General features: G+C 34.0%; 1 protein-coding gene across 2 annotated transcripts; it reads left to right on the forward strand.

Annotated features, from left to right (window-relative positions):
* Positions 1-9,396: 9,396 nt before the first annotated feature.
* On the forward strand, positions 9,397-21,549 carry LOC115976264 (solute carrier family 25 member 44). 2 transcript variants are annotated; one of them, XM_031097441.1, is made up of 7 exons: positions 9,397-9,699; positions 10,864-11,245; positions 11,488-11,684; positions 12,633-12,777; positions 15,255-15,408; positions 20,301-20,360; positions 20,538-20,934. In XM_031097441.1, the coding sequence occupies exons 1-6, from the start codon at positions 9,638-9,640 to the stop codon at positions 20,312-20,314; spliced, it is 954 nt and encodes a 317-aa protein (XP_030953301.1). In that variant the 5' UTR covers positions 9,397-9,637; the 3' UTR covers positions 20,315-20,360; positions 20,538-20,934. The 2 variants fall into 2 exon arrangements, with proteins under 2 accessions (XP_030953301.1, XP_030953300.1); XM_031097440.1 differs by lacking the exons at positions 20,301-20,360; positions 20,538-20,934 and adding an exon at positions 21,081-21,549.
* The last annotated feature ends 2,548 nt before the right edge of the window (positions 21,550-24,097 follow it).

The following is a 24,097-nucleotide window of genomic DNA, read 5'->3' on the forward strand; positions in this document are numbered from 1 at the left end:
TGCTGAATGGAACTAACTTTTCTTTGTTTCCTCTGTGAAATGGGTTGGTAATTTTTTTAAGTTTTATCTTGTTCAGTCATTCATTGGCTTAATTAATAATTAACTATTAGTTACTGCTGCTAAGTTCCTTTTTTTTTTTTTTTTTCCTTTTGAGTTATAAGTGGGGCATTTACGCCATTTTATTTGAATTTATTGTGAGTTTTGGCTCTATCTTCACCGCAGGTTGCCTCATCCTTTATAAAAAGAGTCCACACCAACCTTCATTTGCCTACACTTAAAGATAATAGTGAGAACTAAGGGCTGTGTGTATAGATGTGCAGTACATTTATGTGTGGAAGTGCATATTTGTGTATATGAGAATAATTTTCCGTGATGTGAAATGATATTGTTAGTTTAGTATTGGTTGGACATGTTGTTAAGCTGAGAAATATATCGGTTTTTAACTGTTTTTGGTGAATTGTATAAACATTTTATGGAGAATTATTAGGTACTCTTGAAGTACCATAAATGCATAGTCCCCTCTCTCACATGAATGGTGGGTCTCACCATGAATTTAATTAGTGGGACCCACCATTCATGTGAGAGGAGAGAGTATGCATTTATAGTACTCCGGGAGTACACAATAATTTCCCACCTTTTATTGTCAGGTATGCACATGTGTCACACATTGGTTATATTAATTTTACAGGTTCTACAAATCAGTGACATTTTTTTTTTTTTTTTGATGTAAAGATAGATATATTATTGATATAGTTTGTATACAAAGTAGTCCTGGGGTCAATCAAGGGAAACAAAACAGTACATGTGGCTGGAGCTAAACTACAACAAAACTAAAACCAGTGCTGCCAACTAAACCTAGTGCCGAGAGGGAAATTAGTAGTGAATAAGAAAACAATAGCCCACACGCTACAAGCAGCAACTATCCAGTGCAGAAATCCAACAGCTACCCAGTGCAAAGGGAAAAAACAACAGTACCCCACTGCAGGCAGCAGTAGGACCCAACATTGTGTATCAAGAAAAATATGGCAGTGCTTGAAGTATGGGCAAAAACAATTCAAGTTTGAGATGATTGTAATAAATAAAGTAAGGCAAAAACGGTTCAAATTATCAAAAGGCTAGTAGTGAATTTGGACCAGAAAAAGTATCCAATATTAAAAAAGTTACACCTGATAAGTTATAACAATAAAAGTACCCAAAGCATGCATCAGTAAATAAACTAATATGCGACAACAAAACAAAGTAATGTTACTTGTAGCAATCAGTAAACAAATTATTGATCACATGGTACAGAACATAGTGGTCTGCCACACTAAATTCCTTGCTAGTGCCAAAAATTTATTGATTCATCCAAAGCCACACTAAACTTCTTGCACGCTAAACTCCTTGCCCATGCTATAGAACATAGTGGTTTGCCAAAAAAAAAAATTTATGATTTATAAATCACACCAATAGATAGTCTATAGCCTAATTCTTGAAATTTTCATTTATACTAAAAAATATAGATATGCATAAAATACCTTCTTAATGGTAAGCTGTAGATACTACCACCACACTAAGTACACATCCATGGAATCTAATGACTACCAGTACCACCATCCCTTGCAGAATAATCAGACGCAATGCTTGATGCCTACCATTTCCTAGTAAAACTGAAATAGAATAAGCACTAAGCAAAAACAAAATAAGAGTAACTTCCAAAAGAAATAAGCACCGCTTAGATTCTTTCCTTCAATAAAACAAAATATGAAAACAACTCCAAGTATGAAAATAACATTTAAAGGTATAAAATAGAATATATATATATGCAAGAAAATTACCTATGTTACTTATGTATAGTCAATAGATAAAGAAGTTGGGATGTTGACAGTAGTACTTGTCACAGGAGTTTCTCCACTAGGATGCCTCCTTTTCCTTGATCATTTTTCAATAAAACTTTTAGGTTGACCTTTAACACAAGATGTGCCTATTTTTTTCTTAATCCCATTTGCTTTATAAGCTGTTACAACTTACGATAGATGCAACATCTACATGTTCATTATGAGAAGGATCCATTCCAATTTTATTGGAAGGTAAATCTGGTTTTTTTTTTTTTAAATCCTTACCACATCTAGATTTAATTCAACCATTTTCCTAGCTAAAAACATAGATGCTTCTTCACTTTTGGTAGCCTTACTTGCAATGTTAATTGCATTACGACACAATCTTTGTATCGATTTGTTATATCCAACTTAGGATCTTCTTTCACAATGCAACCATAGCTATCTAGTACACATCCAACTCTCACTTGCTTAGTCCACCGCTTTAAAATGTATCGAGAAGGAATTAGTTTTATATTTTGAATATCTAGCACCTTTAATGTATGACTACATAAAAACCTAGCAAACTCAAATTTGTTACAACTGCAAACAACTGTTTGGTCTATACAATCGAAGATAACCTTATGTTCTCAAGTACGCCCATACATGCAAACCTTGTACTCAAACAATGGTGAAATATCATAGCATGTATTAACAACCATGTCCAAAGACTTCTTATACTCTTCTTGAAAGAAATTAAAGATTTTGGGTGTGTAAACATCCCTTGAGTTCTTCAATAAAAGCACTTCCACTCTCAAAACTGGCAAATGCTGGCTCATGTTGTAATTGGATTCCAACTCATTGTGGCGTAGGTCTTCAAGTAACTTTTCAAAATGACTAAAAAATTCTAGCACATTATTGGTTGACTTTAGATAATGTCTCAAGCGACTATTGAAGCTTTCACTCAATTGTGTGGTTGTTATATTTGCACAAAAATGATTTCTGCCATATACTATCGCCCATTTTTCTCTAACTTCAAAAATGAATTTCAACCAGCTATTTTCTTGAAGACCATGTTTATCTAACATTGATTCCCATGCTTGAAAAAAAATCATCCTCATACTCATGATCACACATACAACTTTTAAATTCTGCAAAAAATGAATTTGAACTCTGAAATACCTGTTAAGTTTTTTGAGAGCATTTTGATATATATGCCATCAGCATAAACGATGATGAGATTCTGGTAACACTTCTGCAATTGCTTTAGCCATTGCTGGATCTTGATCAATAAAAATTGTAATTGGCTTCTTTCCACAAGTGGCTTTAAGAGGGTTCGAAATAACTGTGAAAAAATTTCAACTGTTTCATCATAAAACAATGCAGCACCAAAGACCACAGTTTGTCCATGATGATTCACTCCAATTATAGGTGCCAATGGACAATGATTTTTATTGGCTTGATATGTAGTATCAAAACAAACTACATCACCAAATAAATCATAATCCACAACCATTTTAGGATCTGCCTAATATATATTAGTTATTTGATCATCAACATCCAACTGTATCTCATAAAAAAAAGAAGCATTTTTAGACTTTCTCATCTCAAAATAATGAATAAGGGTAAATGCTTCCCCCTCTTTCATTTCCCTCATTCGTTTAGATTGTAAATGATTACTGATATCTTAAAAAAAAAAAAAAAGATAAAAAATCTGTTTTTACTGTTATTTTTTTCAATTAACCAAAAAGGGCTGGGGACTTTTTTTTTTTTTTTAGGTAAGTGACATCATACTTGTTTTATTATTTTGCAGCTTGAAAATTAGCCCATACAAAAGTGTCAATGTTAGATGGAACAAACTCCATCTAAGCAAAAAAAGAAAATGATAATCTTGCTTTTTGGTTTAAAGCATGTATCATAGCATTACATTGCCCGAGCGAAAGAGAAACTCCAAATGGAGTTAACATGAAATAAAGTGTCTCTAAACAACTGACCAAGAGATGAGAAGTGCCTGCCAACCCCTTTGTAACTAGGGGTGTCAATGTTCGACCCAACCCGTGAACACGACACGAACCCAACACGAGTTTTTTCGAGTTAGGGTTGGGCTTTAATGGGTTTGGGTCATAAACGGATTGACCCGAAAGCGACACGATAAGAAACGTGTCATAAGCAGGTCAACCTGCGTAACCTGCAATAGACACATTTGACACACCAATTTATTTGTGTAACCTGAAATGACTTACTTAACACAATCCGTTTAACTCGTATAACAAATAAATATTTATTTTATTTTAGATTTGTCAAATACCTTTTATATCCAACATATATTTTAAATTTAGAAAGAAAAGTGAGTAATTATAAAAATTTACAAGGGATATAATTGAAAATTGAAACCTTCAAACCCTAGAACTACTAATACTTTTTTTTTTTTTTTGGCATAAAACTTGCACAAATAAAATTGGATGAGCATGTGGAAAATGTTATGAATTTGAACATCAATAAAGAATCTATAGATTATAATTGTGGTCATAGTCAGGATTAGTCTACTGTTTACTCAAATTCTTTTAAAATTGGTACTTAGCATTTGACGAGTTTCAAGGATATTATATTTTTGTTAAACTATGTTATTTTATTTTTGTTAAACTTTGTTATTTTGAATTTGGATTGAAGTGTATACACTTCTTTTGGAGTGTAAAGAACTTATTTCTAGATGAATGTTATATTTCTGTTGAACTATATTATTTTGAATGTGGGTTGAAGACTTGAAGTGTATGCATTGCTTTTAGGATGTAAAAAAAATTATTTCTAGATAGATATTATATTTAATATTATGTAGGTTGAAATGGTTTGTGTTACATTTGTGTCAACCCAACACGACTCGTTTGTTAAGTATGTCAAATGGGTTGGGTCAGGTCAATCCGCCTTATTAACAGGTCGGGTTAGAGTTGAGTCATTTAGTCGAATACTCCTACCTCGACACGACACGAACCCGACACGCTAACCTGAATTGACACCCCTATTCGTAACCATTTAGGAGTCTCCTTCGAAGTGGGACTGTTGTAACCCGATTTCCTTTGCGAAAAGTACAACACACCTTGCTTCCAACAACTCTAAACACTACACTGAATGGGGTTTTTTGATTTTTTCTGCCATCGCAGCCACCACCATACCTCCTGAATCTCAAATCACAATGCCCACGCCTGCTTCATCGCATTCGTTAAACATAAACTGTCTCTATTTTTACCGTTCACTGAATGCAAGGAATTAAGAATACATAAAACGAAAGCAATGAAGAAGAAATTAAAATTAAAAAAGAAAAAGAAAAAGAAAAAAAGGAATAACACTATCCAAAAGAAATTCAGAATGAATATAATAATTAAATATGTTGACCTCGAACAATATACATGAACTAGACACAAAGTCAGTCGTTCATAAATCTATGAAAAAAGACGTGCATGCGGAAGATAATAATCTCTATTAAACCAATTGATATATTCTGGGCAAATAATCCTTGTCGTCAATATTTTTGTTTGGAACGCCAAGCTTAAAAATCCGCAACCTTAACCACCTGATGAGGTAAAACATAAGCGGCCACAATGAAGCACGACAAAGTAGAACCCCAACATTAACATCATCAGGGACACGGTCGAACCAACCAAAGGCGTAGTTTAGCTCTGTCCAGCAAAAAAGAGAGAGCAAGAGATCCAAAAGCACCCTCTTGATGAAATATTTAGCAAATGCCTTCTCTAGCCTCCAAAGAGACTTTAGTGCTCCCATTGCCGACTTTGGACTTGAAGACATTGATTCAAATTTCACCACTTAGACTTAGTTGTTGTGGTTGTGGTTATTATATGTACTCTCACAATAATTAATAACCCTAATCCTAACCCTATTCCAAACCCAAATACCACTCTCACATATATAGATATAGAGAAAAACTGACACGGCCTAGGCGTGTAGAAGCTAGTAATTAATAAGCAAAATAATAGAGGAAACACATAACAATAATCCACCTCCTTTTATATAAATATATATATATATATATATATATATATATATTTATATATATGAATAAAACTTACCCTAATCCTTTTAGGAAAAAAAATAATAAACCTACTTTTACTTGAGAAAGGAAAGATAATTTAACTATTAAACAAAAACTATTAAAATCCTAATTTAACTAGAAAATTGAAAACCAAGAGTAGCTAGAATTGAAAACCCAAATCAAAACAAACCAAAGCATTAATAACATAGACCCAATAACAAAAATTGATACCTAGATCATAATCAACAAAGAAAAACTTTACCAAACTTCAAAATATCACAAACCCAGCAACTAGCAAAGAGTTTTTGGCGGGAGTTCAAGAGTCAGAAAGACAAAAACAAGGGAAAGAAAAAGAAATAAACGGAGAAGAAAACGGTAGTTTCATTGTTAAGTAAGTGGATAGGTGTTTTAATTTTAAAAGGGGTGCCTAAGATACTATACCTAAGGTATTGTATTTAAATCTTGCCATTTTCTTACAATTTTGAGAAAAATGGGAGGCAAAGGGACCCATGAGGAATCTGTGCACTGTGCTTATATAGTACAATAAGTTTAGGGACCTCAAATTTTGAAGTGATCGATTGTGAGTATCGAAAAAAAAAAAGATGTCCATTTAAAAATGATTTTCTATGTTTTTTTTTTTTTTTTTTCCTTTTATGGGAAATATAGTAACTTTATTAAGAAGAAGATAAATACATAACGTTTTGAATCACTAGAGATTCAATTATGGATGGATTTTCCTCTATCTAAGTTACAAAGAATCAATTCATTTAGCATATTTTGCCAAGGTATGTGCTGGATTATTTCCTAGGCGCTTCACATGAGCGATCTGAAGAGATTTAAACCCATGGAATTTATGGTGGGTATCTAAGATAATGTTGGCAATAGAGCTCGGTGGGGAGGTAGAGCCAGAGAGAGCATGGGAGACAATGCATGAATCACCTTCAAAGATAACATCATGGACCCCCATATCCTATGCAAAAAGCATTGCTTCATCCATAGCTTTCATCTTAACCTCCAATGGACCCAGGGACTCATAGCTGCTATCATGAAGCCTTCATGATCACAGATCACTACACCAATACCCACCAAGCCTTCATGATACACATGAATAGTTTTATAAACTTTCACCTAATGAGTTGGATGTTGGAAAAGAAAACCCCATTCTTGTTTTTACATAAAACAATAGAGATAAAATGAGTTTAAGAAAATATTCTCTCTTTTTATTAAATTCTTTTGTTAGAAATTCGCTAAAGTTGTGATTTTGCAAATGAAAAAAAGGCAAAACTACACTATTAGTACTTATAGTTTGTCTATTGATTGCTTTTGGTCTCCTAAAGTAGACATGATAAAACGGGTCAGAATTTTCTGACCCAACCTGATTTTTAACGAGTTAATCCGACTCGACCCGTTAAAAAAATTTTGCTAAAAAAATATTTAAATTACGCCCTGATACTAATACTAAGTACATAAAGCACAAAACACTAGAACCAAACCAATGCAATAGTCAACAAAGCATTAAAGCTTCACGAATCACAACCAATAAAAGCATTAAAGCTTCAGCTCTCCACTGCCTCCACAGCCATGACAAATTGACAAGAGAGAATGAGACAACTAGTCTCTAGACAAGACAACACAAGTTACAGTGTTACACAACACAACCATTAAAAAAAAGAAAAAAATCTAATGAGCTTGACTAGCTTAGCTGTAGTCCAAACTTCCAAAGCCAATTACGGAACTACCAAAGGCACAATTCAGTCATAGACTCACAAACATGAAAGAGTGAAAGTGTGAAACACTGAAGTCTGAAACGTGACAGCCACATCCACAAGGGCCAAAGCGTCAAAGCCTCCTCAGTGAGTTAGTTCCTCACTTCCTCTACTCGTCTCTTGCGCTGCGCCTCTGGCCCTCTGCCCTTCATTTCACACTTCCACACTTTTTCAGTCTCAAACTATGAGAATCTAATCATAGTTGAGGAATTCATAAACAATTGACAAATTGTATCTATTTCAAAAAAAAAGAAACTTGTTTGAAAAATACGGGTCAACCTTCATTTTATCTTCTTCCTTTAAACAAATTGAAAATTATACCAAGATTAGTTTCTAGAAAACTGGAACAAGAGTTGAACCAAATTTAGGTATCAAGCGTCTAGTGGTAATTGGTAACAGTATCACCAGTGAGAATCTAATCACAGTTGAGGAACTCATAAACAATTGACAAATTGCATCTATTTCAAAAAAAAAAAAAAAAACTTGTTTGAAAAATATGGGTCAACTGACCCGACTCGCAACTCGATTGACCCATGACCTGATTAACCCATTTAAAAATGACTCGTTTTGATTTGTGACCCGTTTGACCCGCAAACCTGATTGACCTAACCCGAATCCGACCCGACCCGTCCGTTTTTCCATGTCTACCCTAAAGTCTCAAGTGAGTACTATTGGTCTGTGAAATTTAAAAAATGAGCATAATTAGTTCATCTATTAGATTTTGTGCCTGTTTCTAATGATATAGTAATATGGCATGCTTTAAGTGAAGTGACAATCCTTTTATATTAAAAAATTACATGTCACAAATTACACATAAAAAATGGGTTATTTGGGTTCTATATATGTGTTATACATATCAAACCTGTTAGAAAACGGGTCAAAATCCCAAATCAGCACTAAATCCCTAGAGTAGAGTAGAGAATAATTGACCTAAAATTAGTCTATTTTCATCTAACTCTATTTTACTTTCTTCCACTTCCCCTCCCTCCCTCAATCCAAATAGGCTTTAAATTGAGAGAGAGAGAGAGAGAGAGAGAGAGAGAGAGGGGAGTCAATCTTTGAAGTATCAACAGAACCATGATGAAATTTGGTCCCAAGAAGTCCTTATGTGTAACTAATTTCTGTTTCCCATTATTTGATGGCTTTGGAAATTTATATATATATTTATCGGTAGGGAGGGATTCAAATTGTTTCATTGGCCCTTTGCTAATTTAATAAATGTTCGTAAACAATTTTAAACTGGGGAAAGGTTATGAGAAAGTGATATTGTATAGACTCTGATGCTTCTTTGTCAATGTTTACATAAATATGAACTCAGGAGATGTGATGTAAGTGATATTGCAGTGTAATTTTGGGAAAGTTTTGTTTTTAATAGGTTTTTTTATTATTAAGTTAAATGGACCAAAAGTTGAAAATAATATAAACTAAATTTACTATTTTAAAAAAATATTATTATTATTAAAATATAAGGATCAAATTAACTGTGATATCAAGATGTAAAGACTAAAATAATATTTTGGCAAAGGAGTTAATAGCTCTTACTAATTAGGACCTATTTTCGCCCTAAAACGAAACTAAGTAGTGGTTAATGGCGTGTTTGGCAAGTGCAAGTAACTAGTGGTCAACGCCGCTTAAAATGACCTATTTTTCTTCACGCGGAGTCACGCTTTCGCAAGAGGACCCAAAAAAACAGAAACAAAAACAAATAAAAAATAAAATTAAAAATACATAATAAAAAAAGATATATATATTTTTTATAAATATTTTTTATAATTTCAGTAGAATTGTTTTGGCTCCAAGTAGTAACCTCAACCTGAACGAAGAAAAAGAGAGAGAAAGAGAATACAAAAAGGTGTTTGTTGGCCTTATTTTATCTGTTGCTTTGATACCAAATTTGAAGAAATCCATTTGCAATAGCAGCAGATTTAAGCATTTTCAGTAAAGAAATGCAATCATTGTTATTGTTAGCATCGTTATAAGATTAGAGATTTGTTTGTTTCGTCCCACTCGTTTGATCCGAAACAAAGTCCATGGGTGCACCCACCGCTTCAGCCACCACCGCCGTCGGTCAAACCGAGATTAATTGGGACAAGTACGTCTCTCTCTCTCTCTCTCTCTCATTTAATTCCTCTTCATTTTTTCGTTTCTTATAAACTAGGTGATTGATATTTTTGAAGGATTTATGAATTGACTTGATGAAGAATTTTTTGTGAGAGAAATGATACTACAAAAAAAAAAAAATGTCATCAAATGGAATCTTCATTTAACCAATTCCTAGTATTAGAAACTCTCTTCACTTGATTGCACTTCACATTGATTGAAGTTTTGATGTGTGTATATATATATTGAACCCTGCACGTCTTTGTTGGAAATGCCTTGGTAAAGAAGGGTTGTAGCAGTAGATTGATAGCCAGTGTAAAAGAAATTTAGTTACAACCTGTGAATATGGATGCTATTGGATAAGGTTCAATTGAGTTGAGTTTGTAGACATATAATCGATAAATTAGACGTACAGAAGGAAGTGCTATTGCAACTATGTATATGAGTTAGGATCAAGCTATATCTGGTTTAACTCTTGCTTAACGTTATGCCGTTTATTAAATTTTTTATTGGATTAATAAACTCTTGTGGTTTATGTTCCAGACAAGGTACCTTGGTTTACTCCCTTGGGATTGGCTCCAAAGGGCCTTGTCTTGGTGAGGTTCCACGTCATCAAATCAAATGTTGTCTATGTTCTTGAAACTCATTCCAAATTTTGCGTCCATTACTGTTAGTTACTATCCTATCTATAAACTCACGTTTTGTGATTTAAACATTTATAGATGAGGTAGTTGTTGATCTCTAATCATCTTGATATTTTGTAATTATGTAGGGTATAAAGAGACAATGTAATCCAATGGTGAATTTTTCAAAAAGAAAATCTAATAGAAAGATAATGGGTGGTGTAATATTGACAAAAATTACACTAGGTGTAAGTTTGAACTTAACCCTAAATCTTGTGTGATTATTTGAACTTGAGGTTGTAATTCCTAAGGTGTAGTTTGGTAGACATGTCATGTATCTGAAATTTTTGCCTATTTTCTTTAATAAAAAATATTTTAGCTCTAACTCAAATGACACCTACTCCTCCCATAAGAAAGGGTAGAGGGTGTGTGTGTGTGTATATATATTTATATATATATATCCTGTTTATTGTTTTACGATGAATTTGAAGTTCTCTATTTTTGGAACTCACTAGTTTCACCCAACTTTGCAGGCTTAACAAAACTAAGTTTTATGTTGTTGGAGCTGGCCTCTTTACAGGAGTAACTGTGGCACTGTACCCAGTCTCTGTTGTAAAAACTAGGCTGCAGGTTGCATCAAAGGACGTTGCTGAGAGAAATGCATTTTCTGTCATCAAAGGCATTCTAAGAACAGATGGGATTCCTGGTTTATACAGAGGGTTTGGTACAGTAATAACTGGTGCAGTTCCAGCTAGGATAATTTTTCTTACTGCTTTAGAGACCACGAAAGTGGCTGCATTTAAAATGGTTGAGCCATTTAAGTTATCTGAGCCTACAGAGGCAGCCATAGCAAATGGAATTGCTGGAATGATAGCATCACTTTTTTCACAGAGTGTATTTGTTCCAATTGATGTGGTATGTATGCTCTAGGTCATATTTTTGGATTAGCATTTTTTTCTATTTATGTGGAATTGTTAAATTTTACTTGAGAGTTGGCATAATATCATATGATATTTGCTTTATAAGATTGCTGGGTTTTCTTTCAAATTCTAATTTAAGTTTAGCCTAACAGTTACCAACAAATAAAGCAAAAAAGGAAAAAGAGTGGGTCGGTGGAATTTCTTAAGTGCTAATTTTCCCAGTGTTTGACTCTTTAGGTAAGCCAAAAGTTGATGGTGCAAGGATTCTCGGGCCATGCAAAGTACAATGGTGGTTTGGATGTTGCTCGTAAGATATTAAAATCTGATGGCATTCGTGGATTTTATAGAGGTTTTGGCCTATCTGTTATGACTTATTCCCCATCTAGTGCTGTATGGTGGGCAAGTTATGGTTCAAGCCAACGCGTCATCTGGAGGTGAGACATGGAATTTTTTCTATTAATGTTAATCTGTTGAAAGAGCTTGTTTACCTTAAGAGTCAGTCCAGTAATAGATTTTTTTTAATCCTATAAGTGGACAATCTATGCTGTTTACCTTTGAATTTTTAGTTGGACATATCTTAGAAATGATCCTTTGTGACCATGTCTCATGTCCATTACAAGGGGAAAACCAACCTTGGAGGTGCATTGCTCTAACTTGGACTCATTGTGTTTGAATTTCATGTTTCTTACTGGAATGAGGTTATGATATTGGGAGGCTAGGAGGCTAGTAGGTTGCGAGGGATTTGCAATTAAGCTTTATGGATTTCTATTATAACTGGGGTAACTTAAATGACTCCCAAGGTATAGTGAAATTAGACTAGCTATATCCAATTCTCAAAAAATGAAACTTTGCCTCCCAAATGATAAAAGCAATTGACTTTATGTCCTCTTTCCCACCCCTCAAATGATCAAAATAATTGACACGGCCCTCAAAATGATTTGAAAAAGGGCTGGCTTGAGTGGTCAGGGCCTTGGGCTTGGTAGCATGCTCCTTCCAAGTCTAAGATTCTAATCCCCATGGGTGCAAACAATAAGCTGATGACTTACTTGATCTGTGTGATGTGGGCGCATTACATGGGTTTGGGGGTTTAACTGGGTAAAAGGACACGATGCTCTGCATGGTTTCCGGGGTTCCTCATCATCAGAAAAGGAGGCAAAGGGTTAATTATTTTGATCATTTGGGGCAGAGTGTCATTTCTTGAAAATCGGGTATGGAGAGTTTAATTTCACTACACCTAGGGGGAGTAGGTGTAATTTACCCTAATAAACGGGGTAATGGACTTCTGGTGCATCATTCATTTATTTATATAAAGTAGGTTGTCCACTTATTGAGTAATTAGTTTAATTTCTGAGTAGTGCATTGCCATTTCGTTTATTGGGCAGTCTCTTAGGCCAACGCACTGATTTTGAGGAAGCTGCTCCTAGCCAGTCAAAAATAGTGTTAGTTCAAGCAACCGGAGGAATTATTGCAGGAGCAACAGCATCCTGCATCACAACCCCATTGGACACCATTAAGACACGCTTACAGGTATTCATATACGTGGTTCACATGAAACTATCATCTTCAATTTTCATCAGTTCCTTTAGAACCTGAATGTTGGATATACTTTGGCTGTGTACTAGATTTGGCTGTGCACCAATCTGGTACACAGTATGTGTGCATGATGAGACCCAAACAATTATCATCTATGGAGGTTTTTGGCATATTATAGAACTTGCCCAGCTATAAAATATATAACTGGTTTTAATTTTTTTCAGTTTGGTAAAATTTTTGGTTTAGAAAATAGGTTCTAAATTGGACCAGATATGTACATTATATTGACACTTTTAAGTTTGGTGTTTTTACATCTGTATTTCCACAAGCAACTAGTTTTAAAATTGGCACATTCATATTCTACCAAAATTGGTTCCAACCTATGTTTAGAAAAATCAGATATAAAATAAAACCATTTCAAATTTGAACTGGTTATATTTTTGGTTGAGCTTATAACCAGTTCCAAGATTTTCCAAACACCCCCTAAAATTCAAAAGGTCAAAGAGCTCCAAGAAATTTATGGACAAGAGTGAACTAGTAGCCATTGTTCCATCATAGAGCACCCTTGAGAAAACAAGTTTCAATGTCACTATTGACAATTCATTCCCGTAAAACATGTGCACATTCCCTTCTTTCCAAATGTTATACAATACACGTGAAGGAATGGCCTTCCAAATCTCAGTATTATGCTGTTTGCCAATCTGTCCCTTCCAACATGCAGTAGCTCAACTACCATTCTTGGCACGACCCACCTGTTCCCAAAAAAGCAAAACTTAAAGAGACCTTATTTCCCTAGTGATGTTGAAATGGAGAAATAAATGATTTACTGTTTCTCCATCAAAACATATACATGCAACTCCAATATGTAATAGCTATATTACGTTTTCTTGCAGTTTACTGCTTTACATTTTTATTGCTTGTTGTGTAGTATTTTTAAAAAAAAAAAAAAATTATAGAATGAGTGGTAAACCTATGCCTATTTCAATGCAAAAACATTAACCTACGATGGACTTACCTGATTTTTTCATGTGCTTGACTGCTTTTCACTTAATTTGAATGTTGTGCATTGTTTCCTTTTCCAGAAAAATATGGTGAGCTATTGGTATAACTTCAGTCAGTGTGTTTAGGTGTATAGTGTTTTTGACATTGTACTTCAATAGTATGTTGTCATGTTACTATTTTTTTTGACAAGGTATGTTGTCATGTTACTTAACACCCTTCAGTCCAGAACCTTATAATAGGCCTTGGTGTTAATCTTAGTATCCATGGAAAACTAAATTGAAGTTTTGCTGGTTGTCTGAAACTTGAGAATTGCTCTAACATATGCAAAAGTTCCAAAGTTGTGAATTTAACCAAGCTTTAAACTTCGTTTGATATTTTGCCCCTACAATTTACCTATAAGCTATGTATCTACATGGCTTATTTGTAAAAGTAATTTCAATTACCATGCAGAATCTCCTGACTTGGACTACTCAATATGGCTCGGAAAATCCCAAATTCATGATAATTTTGTGAACAATAAAACCTTTCTTTTTTTTTTTAATTCCCAACAAACTTATGCCCTTCCTCCTCACTCTAAAAATTGGGTGCTACTTTCAGCATTGAATTTGTTTTATTGGCTAGCCTTTATCTTGGGTAGTAAAATGCCCGAAATACCATCTTGTCATTCATTCAGAATACTATAGGGTACATCGTATATACTATGGATCAAGGTTTTGTAATACTGCTATGGCTTTAGGAGTAGCTTAATTAGGCTTATTGTATTCCTGTATATGTAAATTATAACACAGCAAAATAATAAAGATGTATCTGTTTTGGGTTTTCTGCTATGGACATAAGCTGTTAAGCCAAAACTATGTTAATACCTTTTTATTTTTATTTTATTTCTCTTCTATCTATCATTTCTTCCTAATATTTTCTTATTATAACATGGTATCAACGTCACATATATGTGATCTCCACTAATCCTTAGAGCAATCCTTGCCAACACTTATTCTTACTACCCACCAGTCCAAGTTGAATGCCTAAAGCTTGTAGAATCTTTTATATTTATACCAGTTACAAACAAAGAGACCTTCTCCAGAAAAAGTAAAGCGCCGGAGCACACTCACGCACATGCATGCATACACACAACCGAGGGACACTATATTACTCCACAACTGTGTTTTCGGTGTTTTTGATGTGTGGAACATGTAGCTGAAGAGACCTTATCTTCTCAAATAAAGCTAAAATGTGTATTGAGAGTTAGAATCTTAAATAAAAATGGATTTGAGAATGAGAAATAGTGAAATACAAGTTTCTCTGTTGACTTATATATCTTCATTTGACCAAGTTGCTGGTTTTTGGCGTGTTTTAATTAGCTGTTTCTGCACTATATTAGCTGATGGGACATGATAAAATAAACACCACAAGACAAGCCACTGAACTGCTTATTGCTTTGTTTTAATTAGTTTTTTTCTGCATTATATTAGGTGATGGGACACGAAAAAAGGAACACTGCTAGACAAGTTGTTAAAGGCTTGATTATGGACGAAGGTTGGAAAGGTTTATACAGAGGGTTGGGTCCAAGATTTTTCAGCATGTCAGCCTGGGGAACCTCAATGATATTGGCTTATGAATATCTGAGTATGACTCTTCACTCCCTTTTATCATCATTATACTTATGCAGTACAGGAACATTTTGATAACAAAGTAAGCAGGCTAAAACACTGAATTATCTTAAACTTTTTTCATTAAGTGGGTCTCAATTATCAGTAATTACTGGTTTTGGTGCTTTAATTCAACACGGAAGACAATGAAATTCTAATTACATGCCAAATTATTCTTTCTTTAGTCCAGTAGCTCTTGAGCAACCATTACATTGTTTAACCTTAGATCTGAATTCTGGAGGCCCATGGTATTGAAGCTCCTGTGGCCATGTTCTACCTTAAGCTGGCTTTAGAGTGATTGGACAACTCTCAAAGAGCTTTCCTTGCTTCACTGCTGAACTGTCAATAATTGAGTTACTGTGTTACATCATGTTTTATCTGATTATCTCTTACATTTAGCTTTAGGTTGTCTTCAAAACATATACACAGTATTCTAGGGAATGAACAAAGAAAATGCATATCCGTATATTTTGCAGATGATCAATTCCCACTACTATGTTACTCAAACACAAGTCCTGGGGTAGCCACCTAAAGTGCTTGTGTCTTCTTTGATGGGAAAGTACCTATTGGTGACTTACATAATAAGTAATCAAAATTCTAGAGTGCTTTGTCTGCTGGTATTTGCTTGGGATGGAAATTTAGGAAAAGAAATTTTTATTAAGATTGTATTTTCAAAACCCATGAAAATAAACATTTTTCTTGCCTTTTTGTCACAGCATTGGCCATTTAAAAAAAAATGATGTTAGTTATTATTTTGAACAATCATGAACTATGGTGAGGCCATGGTTGATGATATATATATTTTCAGATGCCTTGGATAACACAATGAAACAATGTAATTTCTATGATGCATTTGACAAGTATGTGGCTAATTGATAGGAGAGCTTGCAGCAAAACTTTTGTGGGGGTTGAATGGAATATAGTATGCTCTTTGATTGGGAACGGGAGATTTTTTTTTTTTTTTTTGGGGGGGTTGGGGGGTGGGGGGGGGGGTTTGTGGGGGGGTGTTGTTGAGAAAATTGGGTACTTATGGCTATTGCGTTTTGGAGAGAAAGAAACCATGTTGGAGACTGATATGGGACAAAATATGATGGTTAGTTTTTATCATATGTTAATTTGTGATATTTTCATGTAATTTTTGGAGTTTTAGGATTTAGGCTTTTATTTTCTTAGTTTTAGGTGTTTTTTTTAATGCATTTTCTAATCAAATTAGAGTACCTTTATGATATTGTATCAATTAAATTTTTTTTAGGAATATTTTTATTTGGAAAATAAGTTTTCTAGAGCATTTAAATAGGCATAAAATCTGTAAAACGAAAATTAGTATAGTAAAGTTGAGATTTTTCTGTTTTTATTTAATATTTATTTTTATAGATTCCAAAACTCTATTCCTTGTAGAGTCAATAAACCCTAATGGATTTAAGTGTTAGTGTTCATCTAGGACGAGACATGACACTAGCACTGTTCACGCTTTTCGTTCTGCATCAATTGGTGATGTAGGATCCTTAGGAATTCAGTAATAAATTGTGTTCTTGATGAGATCTTAAAGGTTTCTTGAATAGGGTCTGATATTAAGGGTTTAGGTAACTAGAAACAGCGTAATTGTAGTTTACTCACATGTGGTTTGACCCGTTTTAAAAGTGTGTACCCGTGGTTTATAAAGTGTCACTTTACTCACCTGATGTCACCTTTGTTAGACTTTTGTGACCTACCTCATCACTTTCACCATTAAAAAAAAAAACCATAACGAAAACAAACAAATCAGGATCTAAAAGATAGGGTTTTGTAAAATCAAGAACATTCCATTTTTTTTTTCTTTCCTACATTTTCAAAACAACTAAACAAATCTGAACCCACCACCTTTCCTAACATCACTGATCTGAGAGAGGTTAAAGAGAGGGTTGGAGTTTTAGAGAGAGAAAGTCTAGGCTAAAGATATAGAGAGAGAAGGGAGAGAAATTGGAGAGGAGGGAAATAATTGTGAGAATTGCCACTGTTGATGGCAGTGGCAGGTGGTGTCGATGGAACAAAGAGCTCGGTCATGGGTTTTTTTAGGAGCACTTTGTGTACACATTCCATGTACATGAGGTCTCTAGTACATATCAACAAAAGGTAATATTTATCCAAAAAAAAAAAGAAATATTAACTAGAGGGTGCAGAATCTGCGTTCGCTTTCAATACTGTATGTGGCTTAAAAATATTGTGAATATTTGGTATCAGATCAAAATTTGTGGTTTTTAAGTATCTCTATGGGTCAGTACTTGAATTTTATCCAAAAAAGGACTATTTGCTCCAGTACCCCCAGTTTTGGTACCACTAGTCCAAGGGCAACCCTTGATCTTCTTCTTCTTCTTCCTTTTTTTTTTTTTTAAATTTTAATTTAATTATTTAATTATTTATTTATTTTAAATAAGTAATGAGAAAATTTTATTAGAATGTCAAAAGAGTGGCACCCAAGTATACAGGAAGTACACACTAGGGACGGGCAATCAAAAACACAAATTACAAGCATCCATCTAAGAAAAAACCAAAAAAATAAATTACCAAGGGCATCCCTTGATCTTATACTTGTCAGTGGCAGAAACCTCTATGGGTTGTGTATTGGGACAACATGGTGAATCTTGGAGAAAGGAGCAGACAAAGAAAAAACACCAACAACGCTCAATCTGTCAAGCCACCATCATCAAACCACCATGATCTCAGCCATCACGAATCATACTTCAAACCATATAGCCAATTTAAGGCCCTATCAAAATTCCACATAATTCATTCCTAAACAAAGACCCATTCAGTCGACTAGCTAAAAAAAAATCTAAAAAAATAACCCCTCAACACTATCAAACAAAGTGCATCCATCATCCAAACTCTTGATTGCCACTAGCCATCATGAACCCTTAAAACCCTTTGCTTTGTTAGCCTCAGCAGTCTTGCTCACCAATTGTTAGCCCCACTTAGCCTTTGATCCAATCTTGACATAGGATCAAACCACCAAATCTCAAATGATGGTGCGAACTTATCAATTGTCACTGCCACTTTTCCCATTAGTTCCAATGGTCAGCTGCAACCCCTTTCCTTAGCAAGTCAATGTCTTCAATTTCTATTTTCATTTGCCAACATCCATCCATGTTGCCATTCTATGTTGCCAAATTCACTGGAAGCTCCAATTGAGATTAGTCGTGGGGGTGCTGCCAACTGACAAAGGACTTCTTGTGAGAGCAAATGTTTTGAAGGCCTGGCACAAGACTTGGCCCAACATTTAAAAACAAATTGAGAGACCTGTTAGCCCATCAATCGCAAAAACCCAAGCTTGGTCAGTGCAATTAGTTTGCTTGAATGTCCAAGTTGTGCATACTTGCAAACCATCCTGGACAATAAGTTTGCCCGTCAACCTTTGTGAGATGCACACTTATTGTCCTTTGGTCTTTTTAAGTTGTGCCAGACTCCTTATCAACTACATGCCTGTTCATTGATAGCCAGTTACCAAGTTCAATTCCTTGTTTCAATTCTTTCTTGAAGTTTATTATATTTGTACACAATGGTGATATAAGAGGGCATTGATCATAAATAAATAAAAAATGGTGAGATAAGAGGCACCTAATTTTGATGGTCATTCGGACCCATGGATTTTCAACAATTTGTTACATGAGATGCACTAATTCTTTGAAAAATGGGTTTATCAGATAATAAGAAAGTTAGGTTTGCCAATATGAAAATCATCGATAGAACTATTGATGTAGGAGAATTTAAGTCCAATGGAAGAAGGAAAGGAAAAATAAAGGCCCATTAGTCCATTGTCTTTTATTCCTCTATTTTATGTTATATTTATTATTACATCTTTTGTATTTTAAAAGGTCATGTGACTAGCATGTGACTTTTAATGAAGTTGGATGGTTAAGATTTAATTGTAATATGTAAGAGGGCTAGGATTCTAAGGTTACTGAAGGCTATTATAAATAGCCATTTTTAAGTCATTGTGGGCTTCTTTTCTTTTTTATTTTCATGAAATTTTCAAAGGTTGCAACTTTAAGCTATGGTTGGTCGTGGGGTAGAGGAAATCAAGGCCAATAGATGAAGATGGCTGAGATGAGGCGTATGATTGAGATTTGTCGCGACTTGTGCAAGTCCTTCAGCCACCGGAATTGTTGGGAACCCGTATGTAGATTCCAGAAGGTGAATGCCCCTTGGACATAGTGGAATGTGGTCTTGAGGATAATAATGATGATATAGAAGATGTAGAACATGTCAGACTTGTAGAACATGCCAGACTTGTAGAATATGCGGCACAAGGTGGATTGAAGGATTGGTTGGGATGTGCAGTTGAATTGAAGGATGAAATTTTGAAAGAGTTTGTGCTGTAAACTGGGATTCTCCACCAATTCATGGTGACTATCTTGCAGAGCATAGTCAAGGACACAATACTGTATCTGATGAAGATAAAATCATATGCATACAAGGTGAGCCGATAACCTACACTGTTGATGAGGCTTTCTCTGTTTAGGCAGAAGAGGCTATTGATTTTATAAAAGGCAATCAGGGGTGAATGCCCTGGATTACCCTACAACTAGTTCCAGCAGGTGAGGTCGGTTGTCTGTAGTTTTTATTGGCTAGAGGCACAAGTCCAAGGGTTCTTTTTTAGAAAGGTTCCCTACATTATCGAAAACAAAATTATAGAAGGCAGTCATTCAGTGGTACAATCAGCTTGTTTATTAGTGGAAGGTTCTTTTTTGATGAATGGAGTTTCAATCTCCAAAAGCTTGAACACATTCAAAACCATGATTTCATTGGAGTTGATGAGTTTCCTTCAAATTACCTTGGTAATAAAATTAATCTTTGGAAATACTGATGGGGAATGTTCTTGATCTTTTTCGGGAAGATTTTGTTGAACAAGAATTAGCAGAGGTGAATAAGGACATCCAAGTGTGATGTTAGGTAAACATTTTTGAGGGGGCAATCTTCCTTTTAGATGTGTGCATGGATTCATCTTTAGAATGTGCTTCATGTATTCTAGCATGGCAAAAGAGGACAAGAATTAAAATCTGTTTAACAAGATTTATTATGAGTGAGAAAAGATTGATAAGTAGCATATTGTTTCATCTTGTCTTGCAGAGGAGAATATGATGGAAAGGATTAGTTGGACATCTGAGAGATTGAGGTGGAGATGGTTTGAAATACAATATAGGTTAAGCTTCACACATGAGATACAATAATGTTGAGCCATCAAGACTTTGTGATGAAATAGAATTACAAGTGCCAATATATTGGTTTTGTAATTTGTCATCATGGTCAGTCCCCCCCTCTCCAAATTATCTTTATGCGAAGAAATTCTAATAGCCTTTACTTTGAGAATGTTTTAGCACACTGGTGCAGTCATTGTAGTGTGGTATTTATACCTCAAAATGTTAATATTATTGTCAGTTGTATTATTATGGAATCTATTTTTGTATGTGATTACATATTTTCATAGCATTGTTCGAATGCTTTCCTTTATTCATTTATTTTTATTGATTTTTGGGGCTTAGCAGACCTTTTTTTATTTATGACAGCCAAAAAAAAAAAAAAGTTTGCCATCTCTCTCTTTTCACATGTATGGTTTTATATGTAATGCATATGTGTATTCTAAATGGTATTTTATTGGTTTCATCTCTTCAGAGCGTTTGTGTGCGAAAGATGAATTGGTGTGATATATACGTATCATATAATGGTCCACAGCCCTGCTTCTTCCCAGCATGAAAGGCATTGAGATTTTGATCCAAAACTGGCTGGATTCAGCGTTTTGTTGACAATGGCTGTTTTGGACATGCACTAGAATGATTGTTGTGCTTTAGAGTTCCAGAGCCAGAATATGCTGTTGATCAGGGAGCCATTTTGGATAACAACTGGACTACCTAACTAATTCTTGGAAACAATTGTTGGATCTTCTAAGACTTTTTTTAGCTAGATAGTTGTTATTTCCTTCTTTTACGATATAACTAATTCAATTTGAGATTCCGGATCTGGCAACTGCATTCTTTGACACATTGAGTACATCCTACAGCAAAAAGTTGTATCACATATAGCAAATAATTTTAATATTTTTGAGATATATCTAGTTTCTTGTGAAATTTTCCTGTTTGGATCTTATTTCTTTTATACTAATTTGTTCTCATAAATTTGAAATACCAGATATACCAGCTATTTTCTTAGGTCTTATTTTGGAACCTTGTCTGTTGGGATATGAATTATGATCATAGAACTGTTCGTTGCAATCATTATCAATTCATCATAGAAATAACAATGGATGATTCTATTATAATGATTCCTGGTAAAACCGAAAAGGGAGATTTTGTTAGAATTAATGTTGGGCACAAAGGATTCATTCATTAAGCGGAAGGTGCTGTAACTTCCTGTATGTATCTTTTGTGGCATTTAAGCTGGTTGATTCTAAAGTAATTCTAGAAAATTTTGTGGTGATTTGGGAAAAATCTCAGTTATGGTAAATTGTTTCTTTACTAAATAAATAGGGAAAATTACTAAAATTATGGACATTTTTGTTAAGGCTTATTGATGGATAAGAATGCTTATTGATATTTTTTGTTTTCTTGTTTTTGGCTCATTGATGCTGAAGGATTCCTTTGTCACGCCAACACTAGTGGTTCCTGCCCTCTAGTCTTGAATAATTACTTCTAAAAAGATCATACGAGAGATCTTTCAAAATTAATGTTTGGGTAAAATTATTTTTTAAACGTTAAAGTTGCAGTTAATGGCTTCAAGGGGAATGTTGTAAACATGGATCCAAAAGGATGCTTTTGTCATCTGGATTGTGAATGGCTGATATCATTGCTGTATTCCTGAAGCAACGCTAATTGTATTTCAAAAGTCCACAAATTGTTTAGTCTCACTCTTGAATCTCAATAATCATCTCCGTCGCATGCTTCAATCTACCAGTACCTTTATTGTTGACACCATCTCCACCACATCCAGGTCGTGGTGCCTTGTGTTAGGACCTCCGTTCTTGAACCTTTTGTGAGGTCCAATACAAAAGCGCAACAAAAAAGCAATAAGAAATTGAGGGGAGCTGTTGTACTAGTACAATAATTCTGTATATTATCCCGAACCTACCCTTCGTTTTATTTTGAAATCCCAATTTTACCCTTAGTTCACATGGGGATCAACTGATGAAGTTGCTGCAATATTTTTAAACTGCAACACAAATCGGCTTTTCAATATTTATAAGGGTAAGATTTAGGTACAATATTTAGGTGCTGTTTTTTAGGTTTCTCTTTTAAAATTTTGTCATATGGATTTTTTTTTTCTTTTTTTTTTTTTTCATAGGATAAAAGTGTATTTTTTAGTTAAGTAATCACATGGTAGAATTTCAAGAGGAGAATCTAAAGAATGTCTTCCTTAAGAATAATAAAGGCTTCCTATCTTTTAATGTCATATATATATATATATATATATATATTTATATATTCAGTCACTTAAACTTCCTCTATTGTGAGGTGGGGGTTGCAAGGGAAGAGGATGAGGATGAGATCCAAGTTTTTAGGAAAGAGTTTTACACACACACACACATATATATATATATATATATAAATTAGAGTAAAGTAGAATTTTTATCTTGTAGTAAAAAAAAATTCCCTACCATTTGTTATATATTAAAAACAACTTATACTTTTCTTTATATGAAGTTATTTTATTGTATCTTATATTCAAATTTGCTTATATAGTTACAAATTTATAATTGATAATGGTAAATGAATGTGTAATTACTAATTCCCTAATATGATATAACTAATATTTTTTTTTTTAATTATGACAATTTAAACTTGAATTATTGGTATGTATTTATTTATTTTTTGAATTATCATTTTGTGCTTCATGTTGATGAAAATAAAGAATTTATTACTATTGATAAGAAATTATTAATAATTATAATAAATAATTATAACACTAATAAAAATAATAACTAAATCAAAAACTATAATAATAATAATAATAAAAAATAATAATAATAAGGGTGAATTGCAAATTACATCCTCTTAAGTTTGAGGGAGATTGGATTTTACACCCAAGAGTTTCAGAATTTGAATTTTATCTCCTAGAGTTTGGGGTATTTGGATTTTACACCCAAAAGTTTCATAATTTGAATTTTATCTCCTAGAGTTTGGGGTATTTGGATTTTACACCCAAAAGTTTCATAATTTGAATTTTACCTCCTAGAGTTTGGAGTATCTGGATTTTACTTCCTAAAGTTTGAGAGTATTGTAATTTTATACCCCTAAATTCTGAAACTTTAAGGTGTAAAGTTTGTACAAATCCTGATCTTCTTTGTTAACAAAGCATGGCTAGGTCCCGAATTTAAAGGGTATAATTTTCATATTTTACCTCTGGTTTTGTTAATCCTGTGGATAGATGACTGGTATGGTAGGTACAAGAAGTTGAGTGAGTTTCCATTTCGCACATGAAATTCTTGTCAATTTGAAATTGGATGCCAAGACACTTACCCAACTTGTAAAGAATTTTTCCTAGTATAAAAAACTCACAGCTTTTAAGATCCCCAGTGTACAATTTGGTTGCATATTTGGGACAAAATGGTCTTGTGCCATTTTCACCCAAATTATATAACCTTATGCCCCCCTTCCCAAACTAATAAGGGAAATACCCCTTTTTTGTAACTCAATTTT

The sequence above is a fragment of the Quercus lobata genome, chromosome 2 (assembly GCF_001633185.2).
Source record: "Quercus lobata isolate SW786 chromosome 2, ValleyOak3.0 Primary Assembly, whole genome shotgun sequence".
NCBI classification, from domain to species: domain Eukaryota; kingdom Viridiplantae; phylum Streptophyta; class Magnoliopsida; order Fagales; family Fagaceae; genus Quercus; species Quercus lobata.

Coding starts and splice junctions, on each gene's coding strand:
- LOC115976264 (XM_031097440.1), top strand. CDS start 9,638: ATGGGTGCACCCACCGCTTCAGCCACCACCGCCGTCGGTCAAACCGAG. Junction 11,246..11,487: donor TATTTGTTCCAATTGATGTG/GTATGTATGCTC, acceptor TTGACTCTTTAG/GTAAGCCAAAAGTTGATGGT. Junction 12,778..15,254: donor CCATTAAGACACGCTTACAG/GTATTCATATAC, acceptor GCATTATATTAG/GTGATGGGACACGAAAAAAG.